General features: G+C 37.0%; 1 protein-coding gene across 3 annotated transcripts; it reads left to right on the plus strand.

Annotated features, from left to right (window-relative positions):
* Positions 1 to 62: 62 nt before the first annotated feature.
* LOC129775463 (cytochrome P450 4C1-like) lies at positions 63 to 23,163 on the plus strand. Of its 3 annotated transcripts, none has more exons than XM_055780241.1 (8): positions 63 to 189; positions 7,416 to 7,613; positions 7,854 to 8,042; positions 16,774 to 16,843; positions 16,911 to 17,037; positions 17,446 to 17,640; positions 17,922 to 18,226; positions 22,697 to 23,163. In XM_055780241.1, the coding sequence occupies exons 2-8, from the start codon at positions 7,481 to 7,483 to the stop codon at positions 22,968 to 22,970; spliced, it is 1,293 nt and encodes a 430-aa protein (XP_055636216.1). In that variant the 5' UTR covers positions 63 to 189; positions 7,416 to 7,480; the 3' UTR covers positions 22,971 to 23,163. The 3 variants fall into 3 exon arrangements, with proteins under 3 accessions (XP_055636216.1, XP_055636214.1, XP_055636215.1); XM_055780239.1 differs by lacking the exon at positions 63 to 189 and adding an exon at positions 6,699 to 6,994; XM_055780240.1 differs by lacking the exon at positions 63 to 189 and adding an exon at positions 7,199 to 7,303 and having other exon boundaries at positions 7,394 to 7,613.
* Positions 23,164 to 25,265: the final 2,102 nt, after the last annotated feature.

The raw sequence follows: 25,265 nt of genomic DNA on the forward strand, positions 1-25,265 counted from the left end.
AGATATGGATCGTCGGCTCCTGTCCGGATTCGTCGGAGCTCCGTCGGGATGGCAGTCTATTTTTTGCCTGGTTTCTTGAAACATTTCTAAAGTTGTGCGCTGTGTTTTATGTTCCTTTTCCGATGAAGAATATATGCAATATACGCGTTTGATATCGACAGCAACAGAATCAAATTTTAATTATTTTGGGTGAGTTATCGCAGGGCGGAATTTCACAGCCATAGCAACGTTGAGGTTTTTGTGATGTGTTGTTTTCAACAAAGGAATATTGAGCAACATGACGCTATAGAGATAAACATGATTGGAAATCTAGAAACTTCTTAAGTTTAGTGGCATGTTAAAAGAAGAATATGCAACATTTGTTGATTCAGAGGTACAGTGCCACGACACATATATCACATAATGCATGACAATGGATATTTCGCGACAACATTCTTTTGGACGCCTCATAATATGGGACAATCGGCACTGGTCGGGCCCAGCTTAAACCAATATGAATCTCGAAGGTATAAACCGGCCAAAAAAAAAACGATAATTCAAATAAGCCAAAACCCAATAACATGCTGCAATAACCTTTGCGTAGTCACAAAATAAAGTCACAGAAGGGTTGTGTTTGAGACACGACCGCATTGTTGACGTAGGATTCCGTTGGGCTATCCGGTGCATGCTGATTTTGGATTTGTTTGAAGAATTACATCATTAAACTCTTTGATAATGATTTTTGTTTGGTTGTTGGATATTGTTTGTTCACTCCACCATTGTTTACAATCGAGTGATGATGACACAAGGATGGGAATTAGTCGTTAGATGGTGCGTAATTTTCTTTTATAATGTTTACTTTCTGAGTGTTTATTTTTTAAACCTATTTCCATTTTCAAACCCAACGTAACACCTCAATGCCTGAATGCGATCACACAACTGCCACCATATACAATTTTGCAGTTACACTTGTGATAAATGATTCACAATACATGATCGTTCATTTATATGAAATTTCATGAAGCAACCGACATTGAAAATCGAAATTTAAATTCTATTTGCTAGAATTAATCGCATCACTCACCTCACTTGCAATATAAAAATGCCTCCGACTTACATATATTTGCAAGTATTCTTCTTCTTCTTTTCCTTTGTCCACGGAGACTTTAAATCTTACGATTCATTCGTCTCCGGTTTGATAACAAGATAGACATTGGATACACCCCGAACAACATGGTTGCAACGAATCTCAGAAACACGACAAGTGAGGCGAGAAATTTTCCCTACAAATCAAAATCAATTGGACCGTGCCATCGTTTCTTCACCAACAGCTCCACATGGCGAGGTGCATCTTCCACATCTAAGTTTGCTGTGCTGCTTCCCGAGATTATTTTTCCTTTTTGCTCCTCAGATGTAGGCCATTTGCAGACGGAACGAATCACTGATGCGAGAAAAAATTCAGCATCGGAAACGGAGATGCTCCGATGGAGCACAGATTGGGTTTGAGTAAAAAAATACTAGAAACGATGTTGCCCTGGAAAGTGGTAAATAATCAACCTACGGATGGGGGTGAATGCAAAAATGGTTTACGGCACGTTCGAACTTGAGATAATCGAGAACTAAACCAATTCATGCTGCCAATGGATATGCATTTTCTTCTTCTTTTTCTTGATAACAGTGCAGAAGTATTTATGGAAGAGCAAGGCTTTCAGTAAAGAGCTATGAGTTTAAATTAAATTATGTTTATAATATCATTTGACATATCAAAAGTCCGACACTTCGGTAATCCCCACAAACCGTAACATTGATCCGTATCGTTAAATCGTTAGCACATCTTCCCCCGATTCATTTATCTCCAATTGCGTTTCTAAGCTACCCGTGAAATGGACTCAAGTGCGACGATACAAAAGCGGTAATTCGATCAAACGTTGGAGTGCTTCAGAAAATTGAATCAAGTCTCACTACTAGTATTGCGTCGAGCATGAGACAACTAATGGAGCAATAAATAATGCATCCCTCAATCTAGTTTATCAATTAATTTTTTACTTCAAACCTTCGTTTTCTTTCGATTATTTTGCAACAATGCCACGCCCAAAATTGTGTTTCGATAGCTTTTCACATATATCGGAATGAAAACATCGGTCGCTACTTTAGTACAGATCGGGGCATTCGTCAGTTAATGTTGAGTCTTTCAACTTGTGGTTATACAGTGGAAGGTGGTTCTGAACCGACTCCCTAAATTATAAGACTCTACTATCTTTTCTACCAGTTGGTGGAATGTGTTTTTTTTCAACATGTTCACTATCCTTCCATGGGTTTCACGAATGGCGCTACCTAACAAATATTCAGTAGTTTCAAAAGAAGGAATGTAGAAGTGTAGCAGGAATTATGTTACAAAGCTGAAAATTTGACATGTTCAATGATTATATTTTTCCTGTTCTTTCCATTCTAGATTGTTGGTACACCATACTGTACGTCTTATGCTTTCATTGCTTTAATCGTCGAACGAATTACCGCCCAATCGACTTTTGTGGTTTTTTTTCCTTGAATGTTCGTCCCATGCAAGCATTCCAATAGTACCGCATTCCCGTTACAGTTAGTATAAATTTGAATCGGCTGTCTCTGTGGGCACTACCCGGGTGACGTCCTCATTGAACCCCTGTTGAACTGACATGAGCCAACATTTCATGTTCGCTACTGAAATTCTCACCTTGGGTTCCCCACTGACAGTTCTTTTGATCAAAATGTAAACAGTTAATTTCATCGCACTGAAAATGTCGAAACTTATACCGGAAAACACGGAGAGTTTCATTGTATTTTTGAAAAGAAAAATGCAGCAAACAATCATCGTTTGCTTAGTGCTTACAAAGAATAATCTCCATAGGTGAGAAATTTTCTAGAATGTGAATTAAGAAGTACTACCACACCGACCACATTCTCTAGACATTTATCCCTCACTAGCTGACCCGGCAAACTTCGTCCCACCCAAAATTTGTTTTTTGTTATCAATACCTTCAAGCATTCACGTTTTCTTACTATGAGCAAGTTCATGAGTCCAATCGCAGAACTGTTCATTGATTGATCTTCTAATCGACCCCGTTGAATTTACCTTTTACTATAAAATTCCTAGTATTTCTAACAAAACTCATCATTATAATATGAGATTATTTTCAGACACAATTCATGTTCAAGATTTTTTAACCACTTGCAAATAGCATTTTTCTCCGTTGCATGGAAAAAATGTTTTATACAAAAAAAATAGGATAGAATAAAGACAGCCCTAAATTGGACTATTCCTTCATCTAGTTCTGCTCTTATCAACACATTCAGCGATACTTTTTTATTGGTATAGATAGAAGAAGATATAGGAGTGCGTTTCATCACATTGAAATCCATTTCCAGTTTCGAACAAAGATCAATTTCGCTAGGGCAAACATCGAATGCATTAACAGCACTTGTCAGTATGTAATTGTAGAACATTTAATTTTCCGTATTTTTTCTTTTTCCTTCAGAGTTTTTTTTCAGAAAATTTGAAAATTGTCATGTTTGGTTGGAATATTTTTGGTTGAAACATGTGTAATATTTTTATGGGACCACCTCTCCATTCCAGAGTAGGGAGGGGTGTCATACCATTATAGAAGCATTTCTTCATTTCTTATACCCCAAAACCCTCACATCCGAAATCGAAATCCGAACTCATTTCTATGGCAGCACCTCAATCCCCCCACCCCTCAGAAAGGTGGAAGGAGTGTTGAACCACCATAGAAACATTTATTGCACCCTAAAACCTCCATATGCCTAATTTGGTTTCATTTGCTTGATTAATTCTCGAGTAATTCAGAAATTTGTGTTTCTTTTGTATGACAGCCCACCCCCTTAAGGAAGGGATGGAGAGTCTGACCACCATAGAAACATTTATTGCACCTCAATACCTCAATATGCCTAATTTGGTTTCAATTGCTTGATTAACTCTCGTGTAATGCAGAAATTTGTGTTTCATTTGTATGGCAGCCCTCGCTAAGAGATGGGGAGAAGTATCTAACCTACGTAAAAACATTTATTGCACCCTGAAACCTCCACATGCAAAATTTGGTTTCATTTGCTTGATTGATTCTCGAGTGATGCAGAAATTTGTGTTTCATTTGTATGGCAGCCCCCACTTAAAGAGGGGGGTGGAGAGTCTAACCATCATAGAAACATTTATTGCCCCTTAAAACCTCAATATGCCTAATTCGGTTTCATTTGCTTGATTAACTCTCGTATAATGCAGAAATTTGTGTTTCATTTGTATGACAGCCCTCCCTGAGAGAGGGGGTTGGAGTGTCTAACCACCATAGAATCATTTTTTGATATCGTGTACGCTAGTTTGAAAAAACTAGTTTCAAAAAACGCATTTGCTATGGCCGTATCAGATTAGATACTGCATCACAATGCAGTTATAGCCATTGCATTCGGATGCAATGGTTATAACTCGGTAAATGATGGGATTCTCAAAAAGTTCTTTTTAGAGTATATTCTTGAATGCCTAAACTTCAGAAATATGAAAAAAAACATTTTTTGATTTTTTCAAATTTCTAGACTAGAAAAATACCTTAAACTTTTCAGTTCATTCGCCTTTAAGGATTACCATGAAAAAGCGTCATGCATAGGATGTAATTGATAACGGAGATCATATCTCCTGCCACTTTGAACAGAACACTTTGTCGTATTTTACAGAGACAAATCCGTAAACGGCTGAAAGTCTATCAAAGAAAGATGAAAAAATGATCCGATTTAGGTCAAATATGCACCGTTCAGTACGAAATCTTATCTTCCTAATTCAACTCAATATAACCCAATCGCAATTTGAAAATTGAGATTACTACGCGAAGACTATTAAAAATAACGGATTTCCTTCAAGAGGGGACCCATGTCTAGAAGGTCGAAAAATAATGAATTTTCGTGATTTTTTTTTCGGTTGTTTGGAAATTAAAGAAGTGTTCAGGTATTTTGGTTTAAGGTATAGTTGAAGATGTATTTTTCATTCTTTGAGTACACGAATCATGATTATTACAGTGTTTACAGCTGGATGCGTAGATTCTGTCTGACAATCGGTACCTTGCTGGTGGTACCGGTTCTGAGGCAACGGGGTGTCACAGAACAAATTCCAATGAATATTTTGAAACTTTAGAACAATACTTAAACAGTTACATAGGGGTTTTTGAAAATTCTAAAAATTGCCAATATGGCGGATATTTTTGTTAAAAAAATAGTTATTTTTCATGAAAAATCAGTGTTTAAATGTTCATAATAAATAAAAAAAAAGAGATATCATAATAGATATATAATATATGTAATGCTTTAGATAACTCATTTTTACACGCTGATAAATAATTTCAGCCAAATCGGTCGAGTAGATCCTGAGATATCGATACCACCAGCTGAAAAAACATGATTTCGAGAAAAACGCGTTCAATAATTCGTACAGCAATACAGGGTAACGAACGAACGTATCACTTTCAAAATTGTACGTTGTATCGAATTGTACGTTTTATCAAAGCATAATAAAAAAAACTCAGAAACGTAGCTTATATTACTTTATTGTGTTGCTGTTTGGGTAAGGTTAATGAACAATTTCAACTAGAAGACGAAGCCAGCCTTTCTCATGATGTTTCCCTTCGTACTGTTGAATGAAGTTTGAATCTGGAATCACAAAAAGAGTTGTATTTCGGGATTGGTTGAAGGTACAAGGTCAAAGGTACATTTTAGTATCAAAATACAGATAATTTATTGTTCCTTCAGAAAAAAATTATTCAAAAATTATTCCATCACACTTTGAAAATGTGTACGTTATATCGAGTGTCGTTATATCGAGGATCCGTTATAACGAGGGTACGTTATATCGAAGTTCCCCTGTATTATATTTCTTGAGGTGAAAAAAACGCCAAAAGCCAGAAGTATGAGGGCTGTAGCTTTCCAACGAAATCAAATACCGAAAAATCCTTTCAGGACAACATTTCTGAGAGCATAAGCTTCTCAAAAATGCAAAAAAGAAAATCCAGTTTTCTTGACTTTCCATACCGGGGTCCCCCCTTAAGTTACCCGTTTTTGCATTTCAAGAGCGCAATTCATATTTCCCGGTAAATTTCCGTTCCAATTTCTTGTCTGAATATTCTCGTCGAATGTCGAATTGACAAACAGTAAAATTGATAGTTTTTATCTTAGCAGGAGGTTGCGATTTCCGCTCGGGCGGTGAATTTTTTGAACAACATTCTACGTTTATTATTGCTAGCTCTTCCGCTACCCATCCAATATTGTATTTCTCGATAATAAATTCCGAATGCAGATCACATAAACTCCGGAACTGTATTTATATTTCATACATGAAAATAAGCTGAACTGATGAAGGTGATCGTGCGAAACCAATACAACTGAGAAACATTATCAAAACCGGTTAACGGCTCTGCGTCAAGAGGTATTGTGATTATGTATCTCGCTAGAGATTTTTAACCGAGACGTATACACAAACAAAATGTTAAACAGCATCAATAATAAACAACGCGCCGCTAGTTGTCCATATGACATAATACAGAAACCGGCTACTGAATGAATTCAAAACTTGTATTCAAACAGCGCCACAAATACAAATCAACGCGCGTGTAAGCGGATAAACCTTGTGGAGAGAATGAGATTAAAGAAACAAAAACAGCATCAAATTGTTTTACTCCTCACACGCAAAATCTGCTCCGTTAACTTCAGCAATTGCCGTTAGCGCTAGTCGAGCCTTTCAAGCTGCCCGAAGCACACAGCACAGTTTAAGTTTGGATCTGTATCCAGGTGCAGCAAAGTGTTTCGTTCAGAATGTCTGAACTATTCACGATCATCTGTGGCGTAGTGACGTTTCTCATCTTCGCTCCGCTGCTTCAGTGGTGCGTGAAAAGGGTCCAATATGCCCAAATAATCGACAAGATTCCCGGTCCGAAGGCTTACCCGCTGATCGGAACAACCTACGCCTTCTTCGGGAGAAAAACACATGGTGGGTATGCGCCGCTACTCATTGCGCAATATGTATTAGCTGCCGTTATTTGAAGCTGTCGCGAGTGCAAGATAAGAAAACATCGCGACACAGTTCCGATTGGACTTTGATCCCGATGAATGTCTGTAGCTTACCTGATGAGATGCTAGAAGAATAATTACATATAATTTAAAACATTGTGAAACTCTAAGAAAACGGGAAATTGAAAGTTATATCACAATGGAAGATATTCGTGATAATTTAATGAACAGTACTTCTACCGGAAACACCACGATTTTATCAAGCCGAAATTTTGTGTGGAGCTTTCGGGTAGCTAGCTCAATTACGTTCCAATTTCCGACCAATTTGCTGTTAGGCTGATTATTGTGTTCTTCTCTACATTCCGGCTAAATAATCTAGTCATTCGCACCTTCTTCTACAGAGATCTTCTACATAATAGATGAACGCACACGGCGCTATCCGAACATCCATCGAATCTGGACTGGAATGACGCCGGAAGTGAGGATTACCAAAGCGGAATACGTCGAAGCGGTAATCGGCGCCAGCAAGCATATCGAAAAATCTCGAGGATACAAATTTCTTAGTGAGTGGCTCGGAGAAGGATTACTGACCTCGAAAGGTAAGAAAAAAGTTCAGTGTTGCGTATCGAGCGTATATGGAAAAATCACAAAACAATTAAAATCCCCTGATGAAAGACGAGAAATTATATTTTAAAAAATGAGAATTTCTCCTCACTGAATAGCAACAACCAGATCATTGCATCCAAAATTCCGGTAGCGGAGCAAGGACCGACAACTGTCCTCCGTTTTGTTATCCTCCGACATTACCACCAACTCAAACATGTCTCTTTTCCGCATAGGTGAACGCTGGTTCAAACATCGTAAGCTCATTACACCCACATTTCATTTCAATATTCTGAACGGCTTCTGCGATGTGTTTGGCGAGAATGGGTCCATCCTCGCCAAGCGTCTCGATGCGTTCGCAAACACCGGCCAACCGGTGGACGTGTACCCGTTTATAACCAAAGCCGCACTGGACATAATCTGTGGTAAGTACGGATGATATGCGTGACTTGATTAGATGCACAGGCACATTTCGTGGTCGGATTGTGGGCGGCTTGTGTGCTCAGAATGTTGAATTGAGTATAGGGTGGATAGTTTTCATCTCAGCAGAAGTAGAAGTATTTCTATCGGATGCAATTTCAACTCGGCTTGGAAGAGATATCATCGTGCAAGGAATTACAATCAATGGGTGCATATGTACATTCATCACTGCAATGTTTCAATCCAAATGGTCACAATGCCGTATCCATTCTCTCACTTCACTCTACTAGTTTGTGATTGATGGAATGAATAAATTGGAGGCGAATGAACTGCAAAGTTTAAAGCCTCTTAAAAACAAAGAAACGTGAAACGTGAATAAATTCAAACATTAAACAACAATTAAATAACACGCAGTGCTGAATTGACTGATTTTTCTAGGGAAAATAAATAAGAAGAAACTCACTTGAAACTTGAAACTGACAAAAACTGAGATAGAAAAATTATTTTTGGACATAAAGCACAGATTTTAATATGGCATCGCTGGTGTCCGGTGCAAGGCCGAAGATTAAGTAAATATTTCTTTTAACTATACTTTCCCGTTTTTGCTTGTTTGCTACTGCGCAACCGTTCAAGGTCTGCACTGAGCATGCTTTGTGCATATTCTGAGAATGCATTCTGAACGGTTCGCCGTGTAGGGTAGGGCGTGACTAGTTGGTCATTTTTAAATAAATTCAGTAATAACCTTGTAGTATGAAGTTTGCATTAGAATTAAGTACCACAATGAAGCTTACCATTTACCCTTTTAATGAAAAATAACAAAAGAATCATTTATTTGTCATTTTTCTTTTATTTAACGTCTTTATATTTCAAAATAAATTGACCAACTAATCATTTCTATCATACAATAAGCATGTTCTTTTTGGTCTAATAATAAGCGTTGTTTTTCCATTAGATGTTTCCTTCATTATTAACTAATTAATTAAATCAAAACAAATTAACTAATTAACAGTTAACAAATATCATGTTGTCAATAAAAAAAAAATAAAATTCTGAAAATTTCAAATTCTCATCTTTTTTCTAACTTTTCTTAAAATTACATAAAAATCTTCAAAAGTCTGGCTCGGCCTAGAATAGTAGGTAGTTTTTAACTGATAGCGTGGAATTTCGTTTTTGTAAATTAGCCAGGCAATCTTTTCCAGCCATTTCGTCTCTCTTCCATGTATCTGGCATCAGAATCCAGAGCTAGAGATGTCTAATTTTTTTGTTTATTCCATTATCGATCAATCGTGGGAAGAGATTGTTAACCGGTTTTACCGGTAATACCGGGTCATTTTTCATTACCGAATTACCGGTAATTTTGCAATCAATAACCGTTAATTTCGGAAATTTTTATTTATATAGCAAAAATAATATTTGCATTTATGCCACTTTGAAATATCACTCGAGAATCAAATAAGATCGAAAAACCACAACTGGCAGTATTGCGCCGATTCTACGACCTCCGAACTTCAATTCAACAAGCGCTGCTCGATCTGAAAACGGAACACAAGATAAACTTCAGCGATAAAGAACTGACAGCGAATAAAGAATTGGTTGATGTCCTCGAATCAATTCTGGTCACTGTTGAACTGCTATTGCGTAAGAAATGCACCCTATATGCATCTGACACCAGGTTGCAATTTATGCTAGAACAGCTATCGGAGCAGTCATCAGAAATTTCGAAGCAGCTGATTGGAAGGATGACAGAAACATCTTTCGTATATGCAGATTTGTTCCCGTATATGAATAATCATTCTGCTCGTGGACGTGACAAAACTAATGATGACTTTGGCGTCTGCTATCAAACGTCACCGACTGCATTGATCAAGCAGGCATTTAAAATTCCTGACTTGATCAAATTTGACGATGATGATATTGATTCAGTAGCTGGATAACAGAAAGAAAAAAAACCACTGACCGATGCGAAACCTACAGAACAGTTGAGCATCAAGGAAAATTTTGAAAGACGATTGCAACAATCAAAGGTATCAACGTCCAGCCAAAGCTCAAAGTCTAGAAAAGGATTGATCAAAACCCTCGGACAAGAGTTTTCGTACAGAGGGCATCAGAGGTTCTTCGTACTGTACGCCCAACATAATTGGACTCTGAACGGGCGTTTTCCTCTTCTGGAAATTTTGTTGATGAGATTCGATCTAGATTAGAAGAACACAAAATCACATTCACTGTGTCCTTAAGTATTACTTAAACCAGCGAAAACGTGCAAAATGGTTTTTTGCGAACATAAAAGCCGTTTCTTCAAGAAAATGGTTTATTTCAGAGGAGTTGCGTGACCAAGACCAAGTCTTCTATCGTTGTCATCGACTTCGTTCAGCAGAAAACTTTGAACCTCAAATATCAAGGCAGCGTATTAGGAGTATTGAACGTTTCACACATAGCTGACTGCGTTTGTCCTGTCACTCTTGAAGATGCAGTGTTTGAAATACGGCGGGTTCACATGGAAGGTTTGAACCCGGTACACATTACTGCTTATTTCGTAGTGTTGTGTTTTGTTGCGCGCGGGTTAGGTGGTGTAGTCATTTCACACAACCAAAAAATAAAATAAGGATATTCATGATTATATGGAAATTGTAAATAAATTACCTGCGATAATTCCTCATCCATGCTACAAATTGGAATAAAGAGAACAATTTTTTTCTCAGAGGTTGTCTACCTGTTCTATGAACAGTTTGAACAGGCGGTCGAGACAGCACTGGTATATTTTAAAGTATGTTTTTTTTACCGGTACAGGGTAACTTCGATACAACGTACATTTCACTTTCAAAATTGTATGTTGTATCGTATTGTACGTTATATCGGAGCGTAATAAAGGACTCACAAACGTAGCCTAAAATACATTATTGTGTTGCTATTTTAGTAAAGTTAATGAATAAATTCGATTAGAAGACGGAGCCAGACTTTCTCATGATGTTTCCTTTCGTACAGTTGATTAAAGCTTGATTCATTTAGAATCCGGAATCACAAAACCAGCTGTATTTTGGGATTGATTAGAGGTACAAACCATGTTTTAGCATCACAACACAGATAGTTCATTGTTCTTTCAGATAAAAAATATTCAAAAAAAATCCTTTGCACTTTGGAAATGTGTACGTTATATCGAGGTAAAATGTACATTATATCGAGTGACGTTATATCGAGGGTACGTTATAACGAGGGTACGTTATATCGAACTTTACCTGTAATTTACCGGTAATGAAATTTTTGTTACCGAAAAATCGGTTATTGAAATTTTGGCACGGTAATGCAATCCCTAATCGTGGGGCCATTTTTAAATATTCGATTCATTCGAATAATTGTCTTTCAGTATTCGATTACTCGAGCGAATATTTATTTCTTGTAATCAAAATGAACAGATATTTATAATAGAAAAGATTATGATATCATAATTTTAAAAGTTACATTAAATATAATTTTAAAATAAACATGGTGCGGAATAATGGTTTGTGAATGAAATGGTATTTCAGTATATTGATAAATCTACCATTTCGTTATTTTTTCCGGCGATTGAAAAAAGAGCAGGTCATGAAAGTGATACACAATATTTTTTTTTCACCAACATACAATATTTTCTGTTCAAAATTATCTGTTCCTCGAATGTTGTTGAAATAACAGATTTGTTTGAAAATTTCTGCTTGGCCCCTATAACTACTAGTTCAAAAGAAGTATATTTATAGAATCATTGACCACTAGTATGGTATATTTTCCTTGACACTTTCATACTACCACTTTAGTACAGGAGTTTAGACCACCTCCTTCAATTCCGCCTTTCATTCCTGCAGACGCTAAATTCCTCCTCCCAGTCTCCTCCACCAGCAAGGAATTATTTTCATGCTTCAACCGTAAATGGTTTAGTATATTCGATGAATTTCGACAAAACACCATGACGGTTCAACTAAATTTGCACTGTATTTTTTGAAAAAATGGTTTCTTTTTTCATTAATCGCAATTACTGTGATAGTTATTCGATGTATTCATGTTTTGATTTATCATTATTCGAAATTTGAAAATTTGACAACAAAAAATACAAATATCACTATTACATTTGTATTGTGTGGTTTGTGCGCTGGTTGGTATCAGATCATATCGTTTGAAATACACAGGTATTAGCATAAAACATATGCTTTCTATATTTGTTTATAGCTTGCGTAATGAGACGCGGCATACCTGAACATTTTATTTGCGTTGCTCTCAAACGAGCAATTTCTATTACGGTGCTTTTCGTATTCCCAACGTATTCCAAAAAGAATATTTATGAAAATTCAATAAAAATAATTTTAATATCAATTTCAATTAACATTTAAAACTAAAACATACAATAAACCTTTGTTTTACGTTAGAACCGATGTTTTTCATAATTATTACCCATTTTTAGAACACATTTTATAATGCGCAAACAGTGAATGATTTTTGGAAAAATCGGTACCATTTCCGTATTTTTTAACCAACTTAATAAAAAAAAATTCCAATTTGCTTTATTGCATTAGCAATTCGTCTTTTTTTCATCCATAGATCGCTAAGTTTATAGACACTCAGATTTCAAGATATCGTCACTGACCAACTAGCCCCGCCATACCCTACTTACTCAATTAAAATTTTATTTTTTGTTAGTTAACAAATTCCTTTTCAATAAGTGACGCAACACCATTCGCTATTCAATTTTACTATCTGTAGTTACTGTACCTTGTTTTGTTATTGAAGAATTCCATGCCAACTCGTCTTAGGTTCTCAGATTGCAGTGAAATGTTGTGTATGTAAAGACACTGGTCACTTAAGCAACTTTGAATACATGAAATCTAAAACAAAATTTGAATTTTTTTAAAAAAAGCAAATTTCTGTAGCAAAAAATGAATGCAGGAAATTGTTTAAATTTTCATGTAAAAAAACAAAAATTTAAAAAAATCACCGGAAAACAAATTATTTAAAAAATTGAAATTAAATTTTCTGAAAAACGTTTTTTCGTTTTAATTCTTAAAACAAATGTGCTCAAAAAAGATATATGAATAGCTCAAACAATAACCAACAAGTCATCCGCACAACGAAAGAGTTTTACAGAGATGAAGTTTTTTCTAACCCCAACTTTTTCATGTTTTCTTCGAAAAAAATACAACTAACTTTTTCTAAGTTTTTTTCACATCTTGACTTTAACAATATTAAGAGTTTAAAGTCAAGATGTAGTGTATTCGACAATGTGTTAGATTTTATTAAAATGGACGATCTTTAGATCGTTCGCCGAAGACGTCAACTTTTCATATCTTATAGTTTCTGAAATATAAAGCATTTTTGTATGGAGACCCGTGGCTACTGGTTAGCGTCTCACATTATCATGCCGGGTGTTCGGGTTCGATTCCCGTTCTGGCCGGAGGATACTTCGTCAAAGAAATTTCCTTCGACTTGCACTGTGGTGACGCGTATCCTAGAGCTTGCCCCTCGGAATACATTCAAGGCGTGTTGCTTGGCTTAAGAAATCTCAACTAAGTATTAATAAATGACGCTAGTTAATACGGCAAAAGTTCCACAGTGAACGTTAACGCCATTCAAGAAGTATGGAGGCTCCATACAATTGCATACAATTCATTTCGATTTCACCGTGAAGTGGCGCTCGTGATCAGGCCCAATGTTTTGTTCGAAACATTTTTTTGCGTGAATTCTCGCATTCGGTATGCTCTTCACATGTTTCTACACAGAAAATAGTTGGCAGAATATGTCAATCGCGATTATTTACACACAAAAATGTAACTAGTAAAACACCAATAGTAATTTTTCAAAAGAAACAAAGGTCTTGTTTCAAAAACTCTTTCCCTATAGCAGTACCCTTCATTCGATGTATGAATGATTTTTTGCTAATTGTCTGGACTGTTAATATATTTTTGTTTTTCAGAATAAAATAAAACATATTTTTGGGTAAAATAGCATTTTTTTTTCAATGTGATTTTTTAATTGAATTTTATTAGTATTTATTGAATATTTTAATAAATACATAGACAACTACCTACATTTCATTCTCTGGCCAAAACTTTGCGGGTCTTATGGTTTTTGAGTTAATTTTTTTCGAAAAAAGAATTGAAAAAAAATCGAAAAAGCCATACAAATGTAGCAAAACTTCTGAATTACTCGAGAATTAATCAAGCAAACGAAACCAAATTTGGCATGTGGAGGTTTTAGGATGCAATAAATGTTTCTATGGTGGTTAGACACCCCTACTGCTCTCTAAGGGTGGGCTGTCATACAAATGAAGTACAAATTTCTGAACAACTCGAAAACTAACTAAGCAAATGGAGCCAAATGTGCAGGCTTTACGGGCACGAAACGTTTCTATGGTGAATACAATCCTCCCTCTCTCTAAAGGGGGCTGCCATACAAACGAAACACAAACTTCTGCATAACTCAAGATCAAGCACAGTTTAAGATGTAAGGGTTTTTGGATATGCGAAATATTTCTATAATGGTATGACACACCTCCCTCCTCTGGAATGGAGAGGGGGTCCCATAAAAATATTACACATATTTCAACCAAAAATATTCCAACCAAACATGACAATTGAAAATTTTCGGAAAACTCTGAAGAAAAAGAGAAAATTCGGAAAATAAATTCCCATATGTTCTACAATTACATAGTGACAAGTGCTGTTAGTCCATTTGATGTTAGCGCTAGCGAAATTGATCTTTGTTCGAAACTGGAAATGGATTTTAATGTGATGAAACGCACTCATATATCTTCTTCTATCTATACCAAAAAAAAGGGTTCGCCGGATGTGTTGATAAGAGTAGAACTCGAGAAAGGAATTGTCCGATTTAGGGCTGTCTTTATTATATCATATTTTCTGTATAAAACATTTATTCCATGTAACGGAGAAATATGTTATTTGCAAGTGATTGAAAAATCTTGAACGAGAATTGTGTCTGAAAATAATCTGATATTATAATGATGAGTTTTAGTTCAGTTAATTTTCATTAGTTAGGAGTTTTATAGTAAAAGATAAATTCAACGGGGTCGAATAGAAGATCAATCAATGGACAGTTCTACGATTGGACCCATTAACTTGCTCATAGTAAAAAAACGTGAATGTTTGGAGGTATTGATAACAAAAAAAAAATTTTAGGCGGGAAATGATAATTGAAGAGTTTGAGAATACAAATAACTTGATTTAAACACTGATCTGCAGGTCATCCGGAGATCGTTTAGGTTATCGAAATGTGGCCAAAAACTCTTGAAATGGTCACAAATGAGCTAGTTTTGACAAAATAAGACGCTCGATATGTCGCATTAAGGGATTTGGATCTGGTCATTCGTGGTGTTTTTTTGTAAAATAGTTTTTTCTCACTTGTTCGAATAGTAATTACAAGTATTGGATTACTTATTAAGCTCATCAAGTATCGGCTAGAAGTGAATTATTATGTTTAGCGTCTGAAAATATTGCTTTGATGTGTGGAAAATGTTTCTTTACCATAGTTAAAAGTGGAAATGCTATTCAGAAAATCATGAATTTACATGCAATTTAATAAGTGATCCGTTGAGAGAGCCATTGACAAAAAGAACCTTCAGATGATTATTGAACATGTCAGATTAAAAAAGTTTAAAATTAAATTGAATAATACCTCTGAAAATTATGTTTGTTTTCAGTAATACGTTTGATCAATTTGCCCCCGGATGACGGTACCTACAAAATTTTGGTCAAACAATAAAATGTAAGAAATTGTTTAAATTGTTAAAAAAATAACATTGGATAATTCTATTTTAAAAATTGAAATTCAGTTTTCTGAAAAACACGTTTTTTAATTTTCTGAAAATAAATCATATGAGCAGTCATTTTTTTCAAAGAAAACATGTAAAAGTTGTTGTTCTAAAAAGTTTTACTTTTTCGATGTATGGATGTAACTATTGAAAAAAATATAATTTTCTGTGTCACAATAAATTGTAAGGGAGTGTCCCAATTGTTTGGTGAAAAATCTCGTAAAAGCGATTTTGTATTACGATAGTAGGAACAGGGCAGCTTTCAGTATTGCGATAATTGGTACATAGATGTAAAATTGTATTAGTGATAAAAGACAACATACAAGTTTGGTTCGATAAAATCGTGTAAATTTGTCGAATCACAACATCAAGAAAGTTGTAATGCATGCATCTACAATGTGTTTGAGGTCTCTTTCGAGTATGAATTAAGAATGATATGAGCATTGTTAAACAGAACTTTCATTTCAATTTTACAATAAAATGTGTTGGATTTTATGAAAAAAATCCAAAAATCATAATCTCCTTCGTAATGTTTCTTCATCGTCTAAATATTCGTTGTGAAGTACAAAGTACGTAAGTCTAAGAATGTTTGATTGTTTGTTTTTTTTATTGATTTTCTTCACCCAACCTGTCTTTTTGTTTATTTATTACTTACCTGCCCCGTTTTTAATTCTGAACTATTTGGTCAACGTAGCTGAGCAGGAATCAGTACTTGCGTGTGTAATAAGCATTTATATCATCACCCAATATTGGAGGCGAATGAACTGCAAAGTTTAAAGCCTCTTAAAAACAAAGAAACGTGAACGTGAATAAGCATTTACTCTGTTAATCATTCCATCCCATGAACCACTTCAGGACCCAATTCTGATGGTTCAAATTTTGCACTCAGAATGTTTCAAATACAATCTTCAAAGAAATAATCTTACTGTCATTTACCGGTATTACAGAAACTGCCATGGGAGTCAATGTCAACGCCCAAACGGATGATGACAACGAGTATGTGAAGGCAGTTTACGCGTAAGTTATCAACGCAGGTTTCAAAATCTACCGGAAAAATAGTTGATTTTTCATTTTCTTTCAATAGACTGAGTGAACTTTTTCTAGAACGTTTGGTACGACCCTGGTTACATCCCGATATGTTCTTCAAACTTTCACAATACGGACACGATTTCGATAAAGCCTTAGGCGTCCTTCACGGCTACACGAAGCAGGTAATATTTACAACTGTTTTATCCATTGTACGAAATTCGATAATAAGTTCAAATGGTTGCCAATTTTGAGATCAAAATTATAAGGTAAATAATTAAAACGCAAAAAAGGATCAAAAAACGTTACTCGATCAATCAATCTAAATCATCATCGGGTAGTATTTTTATTGATACAAATCAAATAGAACGTAAACGAAAACAGGAAAATTCCAATTGTAAGAGAAGTGACGAAACGAGCTCATGGAATTTGTTTCAGATTCTATTCTTGGAGTTACTGAAATCCTCGAAACAGACACGTTGTCGAAAATGATTTCATTGCATCTCGATAAGCAAACCTCTATTCAACATTCCTGCTTCAAATTTCGTTAACATTTATTTTCTCTCTCGCATCCCATCCTCCCAAAATGCCAGGTCATTCGTGAGCGAAAGGAAGCCCTCCGGCAGGAACAAATCGGCACAGGAAATGGTGATCCGGCGGAAAAGAAAGATGTCTTCGGTGTGAAAAAGCGATTGGCTTTTCTCGATTTGTTGCTGCAGGGAAATGAAGAAAATAATCAACTCACGGATGAGGATGTACGCGAGGAGGTCGATACGTTTATGTTCGAGGTATGCCGGAGGCCAGTCGTTCGTGATAAAAGTGGACGCAGAAATAAAAATTCTTGTAAAATGATTTCTCTTGGAGTGTGAGATTTCCAGTTATCGATTCAATTGATTTGGAAACCGAAAACTTGGCAATAGCAAAAAACATTAATGGTACATGTACTTCATACGATCGTATGAACCATTAGCGGCCAAAACAATTGCTATCGGTTCGTTTGAAAGCATCTCGGTCGGAATTCGGTTTTCGGCACCACTTAAACTCATTTTTCCTTCCCCGACCGTTGCAGGGCCACGACACTACAACCGCTGGCATGAGCTGGGCGCTGTTCCTGCTAGGGCTACATCCTGACGTGCAGGATAAAGTGCACCAGGAACTCGATTCCATTTTCGCCGGCTCGGACCGACCAGCCACAATGAAAGATCTGAACGAAATGAAACTGTTGGAACGCTGCCTGAAGGAAACGCTTCGAATCTTTCCATCAGTGGCGTTTTTTGGCCGCACACTAAGCGAGGACATCACGCTTGGGGGTTATCACATTCCAGCACGTACCATTGTCGGAATCCAAGCGTATCATGTGCATCGTGATGAAAGGTTAGTTTTTGTGGTTTTACGAAGAAAATGGATACCATTGATCTGCGTTTAGAAAATGTGTAACGAAACGTAGCATGTTCCATGCAGGCATGAAGCCTCTATTTACAATTTGATAGCCAGACAGTGAGACATTGCGGTCGCGAAGATTGGATTGTTGATTTTCGCTGTAAAAATCTGCATCTGTTATCATACGATAAGAATCTTAATTACTCAGTCACTGCATGAGCCTCGATTTACACAACACACATTGTGCATGTAATCTTTGGTCTATATATGAACCGGAATTATCGTTGTAACATCTCTTTAATACTGAAGAAATGAATATAATATCTTCATGTTTATATATACTTGTTTCTAGCTCAATTGAAAATGAAGAAACATAGTACAACATCATATTTTTGTAATTTTTGAAAAGCTGTAACTTCGTTATGAATCAACACCTGGAGATAACGTGTACATCAATCAGTAGCACCTGCATTTTTGATTAATAAAATAAATCCTATTTGTATTACACACGATATCTAACCCGGAGTAAACAAGGTAATCACTATACGCCCAGTGAAATTAAATCAAAAGAATGTTTTTTTTCCAAGGTAGGTTTTCAAGTAGGATCATTTGCTATAACTTCGCGAAACACAAATTTCCCGCGGAGGACCATTTTAAAACCCCTGGACTAAAGTATCGAGGAAGAATGAAAGCAGTTTTTTTTTTATTTTCACAAAGACAGTTACAATATTTTCGTATTCAAACCAATAACGAATTCAAATAAGCTAATCATTTGAATTTGATTTCATTCATAGAATGTTCCCGTAAGACTCTCCCGCAAAAATACCTTTGCTTGAATGAAAAATTATTAAATTTTGAACAAGGTCAATTTATAGAGTCAGCCAAAAAGTCATATATTAGTCAGCGACACATGTATATTTCATCTCCAGATGTTCAAGTATAAAGAAGTTACAGTCTTTTAAAAATCACAAAAAAATAGAAGTGTGATGTCCGAGGCACGACCTCATTATTAACGTAGGACTACGAAATTAATACCTGCGAGAAGAAACATTATAGAACTTTGAGAACTCTTTAGTACAAATATTTGGTAGCGCTGACACGGGTCGGTGAATGAATACTGACACTGCAGGGCGCGCACGATTCGCAAATCAATGAAAAGCCAATTAGAGAAAATGATCAAATTAATTCCCATCACTAACATGTGATGTTGATAGTTAACTGTCTATGTGCGACACTAAAACACTGAATTTATAAAACGTCCATTAGTTTTTCAGTATCTCTTAGCAAAATTACTACTCCAGTGCTTAAGAGACAAACCAACCGACGACTGACAGTCTCTCCAAAAAAAAATCTCCGACGCTCCCAAAAGCACCAATTCCCCCGGAAGTAATCCGCTGTGGAACTCAGTTCCACCTTCAGTTTTCTATCAAAGAGCACAACCCCAACAGCTATAACATATCTTCTTCACAATCAATGCGCTGTACTTTGATACCACTTTTAACTGCGCGAAATCACGAAAACTAAACAATCGATCGGGAAAACTCATGAAAAAATATATATGAATTCAATTCGCTTGAATGCTGAAAATTGAAGCGGTACTTACATCGAAAAAAAGCACTATTATTTATAAACCAGTTGCAATTCATGTGCAGGCAACCATCACAAAAATATATGTATTAAAAAAACACAATTACACAGCGAATACATTGCGGCATACATGTAGCAACGCATATAAACAACAACTGTGTGAATGTGATACAAAAATACAGAAGCACTCTTCAGCAGACGACATTAAAATGAACCCAGTGCTTTCACCGAACAAGATTACACAGCTCCAAAATATATTTTTTTTATTAAGGCACATGTGGCGTTAGCCTGACGGGGCCGGGAGTCCAATATTTTGACAATTTTTGTCTTACAACTATGTTAGTAATATGTAACCGATTACTCGCGGTTGGCTCGAGGTTAGTATTACAAGTGTTCTCATAATTGATATGTTGCAGTCTTCGATGCTCTATACGTGTGCCCGACACGGGCTACTTCCTATTGGGATGCAGCTGACCATTAATCAGCAACGCTCCCTAGTCTGTACCCCATATCTAGCGTGGTGCGTCTTTCTCGACTCGAGGAATCCAGGATAGAATGGTCACTAGCCGGCGCAATCATCAGTTCGTGTAGAGTTGTCATGAGCGGTACAACCTTTGGCTCTTGTTGAATGATCAGTGGACTGCACAACCTTTGGCCCGTGTATCTGTAAAGAGTGTGTGTATGTATTGCCGCGACTAAGTAAAAGTTTATCGATCGGGTAGGAGGGTTATGAAACGGGGACACAACAAAGGAAACATCATTAAACGTTGACATCGGCGTTTCTGAGGAACAGGTATAGATGAAGCAGAAGATCAGGATCCCGGCTACCTAAGATATCCCGGACGGGGATATCCGATTGTCTGCCTTTTGCTCTCAGTGCTCTAGAGAGCTGAGAGCGAGCAGCATGGAACCGGATACACGACCAGACAACATGCTCGATGTCGTGGTAGCCATCGCCACAATCACAAAGATTGTTTGCTGCGAACCCAATGCGATAGAGATGCGCGTTTAGGTTGTAGTGATTGGACATAAGCCGAGATATCACGCGAATGAAATCACGACATACATTCAATCCCTTGAACCATGCACTCGTCGAGACCTTAGGGATAATCGTGTGTAACCAACGACCGAACTCATCTTCACTCCACATGCGCTGCCAACTAACGAGTGTGTCCTGACGAGGAATGTGAAAAAATTCGTTATAAGCAATTTGCCTTTCAAAAAGTGTGCCTTCTGAAGCGCCCACCTTAGCTAGCGAGTCCGCTTTCTCATTCCCCGGAATCGAGCAATGAGAGGGAACCCATGCTAAGGTAATCTTGAATAATTTTTCGACCAAAGGGATATATCGCCAACAACACAGCTGTTGTTGGCGATATATCCCTTTCATCCTTCGTATCGAGTTTGTGATATCACTATTTAAAAAATTATGATTTCCGCTCGCTAGTTGGATTGAGACTGTGATTTGAAATCCAAAATTGGATGGCATTAACGTTCCCAGGTCGTCCCAACGTAGGTATAACCTACGTTATTTATATGAGTGACACTTAGTGGAGGTTTCTTATGCTAAATAATACGCCTCGAATGCAGTCTGAGTGTCAAGCTCTATAATACGCGTGACAGACCAGAGGAAATTTATTTGACGAAAAACCAAGCGACCAAAAAGGGAGTCGAACTCGAACCCCCCGCATGGTAATGGATGATGGAAACTACCCAGCGATGGAAGCACATTATCGTAAAATCAACTATTTGCCCCTACTTTGTATAACAACACATTCAATTCTATAAACTACAAGATTTGTTTGGTTATGAACACATATTCGAAGTACTGAAGAGAGTAGATCTTCCTTCTTCCTTCTTCCTTCTTCCTTCTTCCTTCTTCCTTCTTCCTTCTTCCTTCTTCCTTCTTCCTTCTTCCTTCTTCCTTCTTCCTTCTTCCTTCTTCCTTCTTCCTTCTTCCTTCTTCCTTCTTCCTTCTTCCTTCTTCCTTCAATTGTTTGTGTTGATTTAAAAAATTATTTCATGAATCAATTTCCGAATTCAAATAAATTCAACATATTTATTTTGCAAATAAAAAGTAATAAATGCAAATGCAATTTTGCAAATAAATTTAATAAATGAGTCTGACCGTCGTTATCTTTTTACGTACAGCATTATACTTGATTATTTCATTCATTTTTCATAGACTTCCAAAATATGTGAACGGAAGAATTGTCAAACGACCATTGTATTTTATATTTCTCTCTAAAATTATTGCATCTCTCAAGTGTACGTACTTCTCGCACCGTGAATTTGCCTGATTTGATGAACTTCAGGCACTCAGTTTCGATTTTGACATTCATATTTAAAGCATATTGTTGAATCAATCGACGTTATCGCAGCAAAGAATTATCAATATGTTGCCTAATTATCAAACGGTATGTGTAGAAGTTAAGAGAGCTGAAAATATGAAGGCGTATCATCCAATGCCGTATTGAATAACCGACCCAAAGCGTAGTGTTCGTACCCGCTTTTGTAGTCCGTGTTAGGTAAACACATTCTGGAAAGCAAAAATGCATGCAGTTACGAAAGTACCCCCGGTTTGCAAAAAAACAATACCTTCAGCTTCAACTTCTTACTATAGATGCTTTCAATCAATGATTTTTCATCCTGTATTAAACATTTTTCAAAGTTTTCGTTGTTGGAGGCGATCTGGCGTAGTGGTAACATCCATACCTCTCACGCTAATGGTCACGAGTTCTCACTCCCGACATTCTTCCAAAAATGGAAGTTAAAAGTGACGAACCATCCAAAAGTGTTGAAAGTCACTATAATAGGAAAAAAATCGTTGTTCTCGTAATTCTCAAATTCCTTCTAATATATTTTTTCCATTTCCTCCAGATTTTTCCCAGATCCGGAGAAATTCGACCCGGATCGCTTCCTGCCGGAAAACACCGAAAACCGCCATCCCTACGCATACATCCCGTTCAGCGCGGGTCCACGAAACTGTATCGGACAAAAGTTTGCCCTACTCGAGGAGAAAAGTCTCGTCTCGGCGGTGCTGCGGAAGTTTAAGGTGCGCTCGGCAAACACCCGTGATGAGCAGCGAATTAATCATGAGCTTATCACCCGACCCAAGGATGGCATAAGGCTTTACTTGGAAAGACGCGATTAACGCTCGTCACGGGGTTACTGATTTGTCGTGTAACTTTGCAATCGCAAAAAAAAATCGTTTAAGTTCCATTTGGCGGGAACCATACCTTTATCTTGATTGAAACATGTCTAATATATTAAATGCGAGCTGAGCACAGTTTATGTGACACGGGTATCTGGTTACAATAATATGTGCAGCGGTTCGATAAACGAGATTGAATTTTTCTCCAGGTGACATCGTTATCCCTATTTACTGCCCCAATATAACGTCCGTCCACGAACACAAAAGGATCGAACCAGCTTTCCAGTTAATAGCATTCAGTTGAATGCAATAAAGCGTGAATGTAAATTTCTGCTGTCATTTAACGTTCGCACTCTCGACATTGCTACAAAGGGCAGTCAACTGTAGACTCACAGCTGAATGCAATACTCCCAATTTACACTTTAGGATACCAGCTGTCCGGATGGTGGAAATACACCCACGCCACTGTCCAAACACACACACACACACACACTAAAGCAGACCGTTGTACAATGAGTCGAAACTTATTGGTCCCGAGAAAATGCAGGTGCTCAGTCGAGCGCGACGACACATTTCATGATACCAACATACCTGATCTCGCTACTCGCCTGCTCGGTCCACTTCGCATCGCATCCCTTGGTTGGATTGGTGGCAACCATGACGACGTTGCACCCTAGGGAGGAATGTGTAATCAGATGCAATTGGTATGTATGAAGATGCTGGAAAAGACAATGGACCGAAGAAATAGCTTTTGCACCAAAATGAAGTGCGAGATTTGAAAATTTATTTACTTCGAAGATCTCACCTTTCATCTAAACGTGCAACGTATCCGAGAAGCGATGCATTGTGAACGAAGAGACATTTTAAAAAACCTATAAACGCAAATATATGGCTCGACCGTATACGGATAAACGCAGATGATAGTCATCGTTTGCTTGTCGAAGTTTACAAGGAATATATTCTATCGGTAAGCATATGGGGTTTAAACGATTTAGAAGAATGATTTGGACGATTTGGAACAGAACACTGAAGAAAAAATGACCGAAATGGAAGAATAGGCACGACAAGATAATTTTACAGCATAAATACGCCAGAATACAGAATCGGGCTGTCTTTCTCATCAGTCATATTCCTCAGACAATGCCATTACGTCAGTCCTTTCTGAAGAATTGATCCGATCTGATGAAGAAATCAAGAATTGGCTTAATAACTGGATCGTTTCAAAACAACCAGACTTCCACCATCGTAGTATACGTCAAAATGACCTGAAAGTTGGGCCAAGGTTGTGATTTCCGATGGAGCATACTTTTAATAAAGTAGCAGTATGTTTTATGTTTCCAACGAACGTCATACTTGTACATCTAATTTTTTTTATAGAAGCACTCAGGAACAAAATTTAAAAATTATATATATCAAAATGAATGTTACCCACTGTGTGAGAAATCGGCAAACGGAAATTACAAATTCCACTGCTGAGTAACAAGCACAATGAGGTGTAAAACTGCGATATTGAAAATGAGTCCAAGTTTTCTAGATAGCAGCAAGAAAACCGCACACCGAACACAGAATTCTGTGTAGAGGACGAGGGAATGGTTGGGGTGAAAATTTTTCCGCCCAACGTCGTTGATGTAAACGGCACTTGCATTGCAATGTAGCCAAGTGCTACATTGGTAAATCTCTGCTCGTAAGTGAACCAATTTCAATTTCAGGAAGAGCCATGATCGAACACAAAATTCAGCTGTTCGAAAGTGTTCCACAAAATGAACATTTGCAACCGGGAAGACTTACAGAAAAGTGTCCGAAAGACAGCCACTGTGGATTTCATGTTACATTACCATGATAATATCGGGAGATTTATTGTCCTTCCTCCATCGCAATGGTTGTTCAATTCAATCCCTACCGTAAGGAAAGGCACAATTGGAAAATGTTACAATCTCAAACAGATGTGACAACGGGAAAAAACTTTCCAAATACATCGTGTAAAAGCGAGAAAAAGTATCTGTTGCTATGTTGTTTTCAGCGAGAAAACTTATCGAGGTTGAGCTTAGTTTTAATGGAAACTTCTGTCCTGCCGGTTTAAAGTTCACACGGCACACAAATAAAAACAGAACATCTCGGTAGTGTTCATTTGTTTATGAATTACTAGCTGATCCGGCTAACTTCGTCCCGCCCAAAATTTGTTTTTTGTTATCAATACCTTCAAACATTCACATTTTCTCACTATGAGCAAGTTCATGGGTCCAATCGCAGAACTGTTCATTGATTGATCTTCTTTTCGCCCCCGTTCAATTTATC

This window comes from Toxorhynchites rutilus, chromosome 3 (genome assembly GCF_029784135.1).
Source record: "Toxorhynchites rutilus septentrionalis strain SRP chromosome 3, ASM2978413v1, whole genome shotgun sequence".
Classification (NCBI taxonomy): Eukaryota; Metazoa; Arthropoda; class Insecta; order Diptera; family Culicidae; genus Toxorhynchites; species Toxorhynchites rutilus.

Bases quoted from the DNA above. Each gene is read 5' to 3' on its own strand.
- LOC129775463 (XM_055780239.1), top strand. From the start codon at position 6,820: ATGTCTGAACTATTCACGATCATCTGTGGCGTAGTGACGTTTCTCATC. The intron at 8,043-16,773 runs GTAAGTACGGAT...CCGGTATTACAG, and splicing joins CGCACTGGACATAATCTGTG to AAACTGCCATGGGAGTCAAT. The intron at 16,844-16,910 runs GTAAGTTATCAA...TTCTTTCAATAG, and splicing joins TATGTGAAGGCAGTTTACGC to ACTGAGTGAACTTTTTCTAG.